The sequence below is a fragment of the Petromyzon marinus genome, chromosome 76, assembly GCF_048934315.1.
Source record: "Petromyzon marinus isolate PM22_M1 ecotype Great Lakes invasive population chromosome 76, UKy_Petmar_22M1.pri1.0, whole genome shotgun sequence".
Lineage (NCBI taxonomy): Eukaryota > Metazoa > Chordata > Hyperoartia > Petromyzontiformes > Petromyzontidae > Petromyzon > Petromyzon marinus.
Window position 1 is genome coordinate 2,999,358 of NC_133742.1, and position 5,000 is coordinate 3,004,357.

Genomic DNA, 5,000 nt, shown 5'->3' on the forward strand with positions numbered 1-5,000 from the left:
GTGTGACGTGGGGAGTGTGACACGTGGTGTGACGAGCGGTGTGACGCGGCGTGACACGTGGTGTGACGAGCGGTGTGACGTGGGGCGTGACGAGCGGTGTGATGTGGGGAGTGTGACACGTGGTGTGACGAGCGGTGTGACGTGGGCTGTGACACGGGATGTGACACAGGGCAGGTATTAAGACGCACAGAGACCCACAGAGACCCCACAGAGACCCACAGAGACCCCACAGAGACCCCACAGAGACTCACAGAGACCCCACAGAGACCCCACAGAGACCCCACAGAGACCCACAGAAACCCACAGAGACCCCACAGAGACCCACAGAGACCCACAGAGACCCCACAGACCCACAGGGACCCACAGAGACCCCACAGGGACCCACAGAGACCCCACAGAGACCCCACAGAGACCCACAGAGACCCACAGAGACCCCACAGAGACACCACAGAGACCCACAGAGACCCACAGAGACCCGAGAGACCCCACAGAGACCCACAGAGACCCCACAGAGACCCACAGAGACCCCATAGAGACCCCACAGAGACCCCACAGAGACCCCACAGAGACCCCACAGAGACCCACAGAGACCCCACAGAGACCCCACAGAAACCCCACAGAGACCCCACAGAGACCCCACAGAGACCCCAGAGACCCACAGAGACCCACAGAGACCCACAGAGACCCCACAGAGACCCCACAGAGACCCCAGAGACCCACAGAGACCCACAGAGACCCCACAGAGACCCACAGAGACCCCACAGAGACCCACAGAGACCCACAGAGACCCACAGAGACCCCACAGAGACCCCACAGAGACCCACAGAGACCCCACAGAGACTCACAGAGACCCCACAGAGACTCACAGAGACCCCACAGAGACCCCACAGAGACCCACAGAGACCCACAGAGACCCCACAGAGACCCACAGAGACCCCATAGAGACCCCACAGAGACCCCACAGAGACCCCACAGAGACCCCACAGAGACCCACAGAGACCCCACAGAGACCCCACAGAAACCCCACAGAGACCCACAGAGACCCCACAGAGACCCACAGAGACCCACAGAGACCCCACAGAGACCCACAGAGACCCCACAGACCCAGAGCTGTCAACCCATGCGCTTTAGCCCGTATTCTCATACAACAGAAATTGAGGTTTGCACAGTGCACAGCTGTTACGGGCACAACAATAATGAGTGTCTTTGGTGTTGCGTTTCTTCCTTGTGATGGGACTTTGTAGGATGAACGTTGAGGTTCTTCTTTGGTTCTTTCGGTAAAGTCACCACCACGTAGAATGAGAATAAAATAATGAAATAAAAAAATAAAATAGCACAATAAAATTCTCACGACGTTTCGGCCACAACACAAGCGGCCTTCTTCAGGTGAAAGGAACAGACCTGTCGGGGACGACAGAGCTTCAGTGAACGTTGTTAAGATTCGTAGCGTCTTTTTAAGCTGGTTTAGGAGAGGTGAGGCACCTTGACAAAGGGGTTTACATATCAAATAGCTGGCTCACCTCTCTAAACCAGCTTAAAAGACGCTACGAATCTTAACAGCGTTCACTGAAGCTCTGTCGTCCCGACAGGTCTGCTCCTTTCACCTGAAGAAGGCCGCTTGTGTTTGTGGCCGAAACGTTCGTGAGAATATTATTGTGTTATTTTATTTTATCAATTTATTATTTTGTTCTCATTCTACGTGGTGGTGACTTTTACCGAAAGAACCAAAGAAGATGAATCCTTGCAGTCACGACCAGCTTTAAATCGAAATTTGAACGTTGAGGTTTGTAAGGGTCACGAGGTGATCACCAAGTGTCTGAATTGGTCTGTAATAAGGTAGGGCACTGATAAGGTATGCATTAGTGTGTGTGTGTGTGTCTAAGTTCTGTGTCTATGTGTGTGTGTCTAAGTTCTGTGTCTATGTGTGCGTGTGTGTGTGTGGGGAGCAGTAGTGTAATGGTTAGCGCTATGAACCTGGTGACCAGAGTTCGACTCCCGCTCACGGTCAACACCGCCGGTGACGATTATCTAAACCGGTCCTGTGCCTCCCCTAGGTCGACTCAGCCTCAAATGAGTAGCTGGTGTAGTAGCTGTGTAGTGTAGTAGTGAACATCGCTAGCACTGGGGGAGAGACAAAGGCGGCCGGGCGTGGTGCTGGTGGCCACCCACCCCCTCTGCGTGTGCCACAGTGCCGGTAGCCTTCATAGACGCTGCTGCTGCTACTCGCTACTAACAGCACTTGCCCCTACAGCCTGCTAGAGGCTACACGGGGGACCTTTGTCTGTGTCTACCTTCATAGACGCTGCTGCTGCTACTCGCTACTAACAGCACTTGCCCCTACAGCCTGCTAGAGGCTACCCGGGGGACCTTTGTCTGTGTCTACCTTCATAGACACTGCTGCTGCTACTCGCTGCTAACAGCACTTGCCCCTACAGCCTGCTAGAGGCTACACGGGGGACCTTTGACTGTGTCTACCTTCATAGACGCTGCTGCTGCTACTCGCTACTAACAGCACTTGCCCCTACAGCCTGCTAGAGGCTACACGGGGGACCTTTGTCTGTGTCTACCTTCATAGACACTGCTGCTACTGACAGCACTTGCCCCTACAGCCTGCTAGAGGCTACACGGGGGACCTTTGTCTGTGTCTACCTTTATAGACGCTGCTGCTGACAGCACTTGCCCCTACAGCCTGCTACAGGCTACCCGGGGGACCTTTGTCTGTGTCTACCTTCATAGACGCTGCTGCTGCTGCTACTCGCTGCTGACAGCACTTGCCCCTACAGCCTGCTGGAGGCTACCCGGGGGACCTTTGTCTGTGTCTACCTTCATAGACGCTGCTGCTGCTACTCGCTACTGACAGCACTTGCCCCTACAGCCTGCTGGAGGCTACCCGGGGGACCTTTGTCTGTGTTTTGCGAGGGGTGGTGGTGCAGGGGGAGGTGCCGGGCTCCCACCTTGCTGTTGAGATCTGTGATTTGCTGTCGGTATTTTGCCTGCAGCCGCTTGACTTCCTGCTCCTTCTCCTCCACGTGGCGAGCCTGGGGGAGGGGGGAGGAGAGGGGGGGAGGGGGGAGGAGGGAGGGAGGGAGGGGGGGAGGGAGGGGGGGGAGGAGAGGGAGGGGGGGTTCCAGAACCTCGCATATTTCACCCTCCTTGGCATTGGTCAGTCGGTCGGTCCACCGCCACCGCTACCACCACCACCATCACCACTGTCACCACCACCGTCACCACCGCTACCACCACCATCATCACCACCGTCACCACCATCACCACCACCGCTACCACCACCATCATCACCACCATCACCACCATCACCACCACCGTCACCACCATCACAACCACCGTCACCACCACCGTCACCACCATCACCACCACCACCACCATCACCACCACCACCACCGTCACCACCACCACCACCACCACCACCACCGTCACCACCATCACCACCACCATCACCACCATCACCACCACCATCACCACCACCACCACCGTCACCACCACCACCGTCACCACCACCATCACCACCACCGTCACCACCACCACCACCACCACCACCGTCACCACCATCATCACCACCCCCACCACCGTCACCACCATCACCACCACCATCACCACCACCATCACCACCACCACCACCGTCACCACCACCACCACCACCACCGTCACCACCATCACCACCACCACCGTCACCACCGTCACCACCACCACCGTCACCACCACCACCACCACCGTCACCACCACCACGGTCTCAACTCACGGCCATCTTCAGCTTGCGCCGATCCTCCTCCACCAGGAGGCGCTCCCGCAGCACGCCCTGGGTCAGGGCCGCGTCGCCCGCGGCACCGCCGGCGGCGACGTCGCGCTGAGCTCGCTCCAGCTCCAGCCGCCTACAGGCAGACAGAGGGAGAGCACGTGTGTGTGTGTGTGTGTCAGTGTGTGTGTGTCAGTGTGTGTGTGTGTGTCAGTGTGTGTGTGTGTGTCAGTGTGTGTGTGTGTGTGTCAGTGTGTGTGTGTGTGTGTCAGTGTGTGTCAGTGTGTGTGTGTGTGTGTCAGTGTGTGTGTGTGTGTCAGTGTGTGTGTCAGTGTGTGTCAGTGTGTGTGTGTGTCAGTGTGTGTGTGTGTCAGTGTGTGTGTCAGTGTGTGTGTGTGTCAGTGTGTGTGTGTCAGTGTGTGTGTGTGTCAGTGTGTGTGTGTCAGTGTGTGTGTCAGTGTGTGTGTGTGTCAGTGTGTGTGTGTGTGTCAGTGTGTGTGTGTGTGTGTCAGTGTGTGTGTGTGTGTGTCAGTGTGTGTCAGTGTGTGTGTGTGTGTGTCAGTGTGTGTGTGTCAATGTGTGTGTGTGTGTCAGTGTGTGTGTGTGTCAGTGTGTGTGTCAGTGTGTGTCAGTGTGTGTCAGTGTGTGTGTGTGTGTGTCAGTGTGTGTGTGTGTCAGTGTGTGTGTGTGTGTGTCAGTGTGTGTGTGTCAGTGTGTGTGTGTGTGTGTCAGTGTGTGTGTGTGTGTGTCAGTGTGTGTGTGTGTGTGTGTGTCAGTGTGTGTGTGTGTCAGTGTGTGTGTGTGTCAGTGTGTGTCAGTGTGTGTGTCAGTGTGTGTGTGTGTGTGTCAGTGTGTGTGTGTGTGTCAGTGTGTGTGTGTCAGTGTGTGTGTGTCAGTGTGTGTCAGTGTGTGTGTCAGTGTGTGTGTGTGTGTCAGTGTGTGTGTGTGTGTCAGTGTGTGTGTGTCAGTGTGTGTGTGTGTGTCAGTGTGTGTGTGTGTCAGTGTGTGTCAGTGTGTGTGTCAGTGTGTGTGTGTGTGTCAGTGTGTGTGTGTGTGTGTGTCAGTGTGTGTGTGTGTGTCAGTGTGTGTGTGTGTGTCAGTGTGTGTGTGTGTGTCAGTGTGTGTGTGTCAGTGTGTGTGTGTGTGTCAGTGTGTGTGTGTGTCAGTGTGTGTGTGTGTGTGTCAGTGTGTGTGTGTGTCAGTGTGTGTGTGTGTCAGTGTGTGTGTGTGTCAGTGTGTGTGTGTGTGT

General features: G+C 55.8%; 1 protein-coding gene across 2 annotated transcripts in view; it reads right to left on the reverse strand.

Moving 5' to 3' along the window:
• Nucleotides 1-5,000, reverse strand: part of CHCHD3 (coiled-coil-helix-coiled-coil-helix domain containing 3) — a 43,042-nt gene that overhangs the window by 12,933 nt on the left and 25,109 nt on the right. For both annotated transcript variants that reach the window (XM_076056519.1, XM_076056518.1), the window contains exons 4-5: nucleotides 3,758-3,887; nucleotides 2,955-3,038 (exon numbers count right to left, since the gene is read on the reverse strand). In XM_076056519.1, the coding sequence (XP_075912634.1) occupies nucleotides 2,955-3,038; nucleotides 3,758-3,887 (214 nt within the window). The remainder of the gene's footprint in view (nucleotides 1-2,954; nucleotides 3,039-3,757; nucleotides 3,888-5,000) is intronic.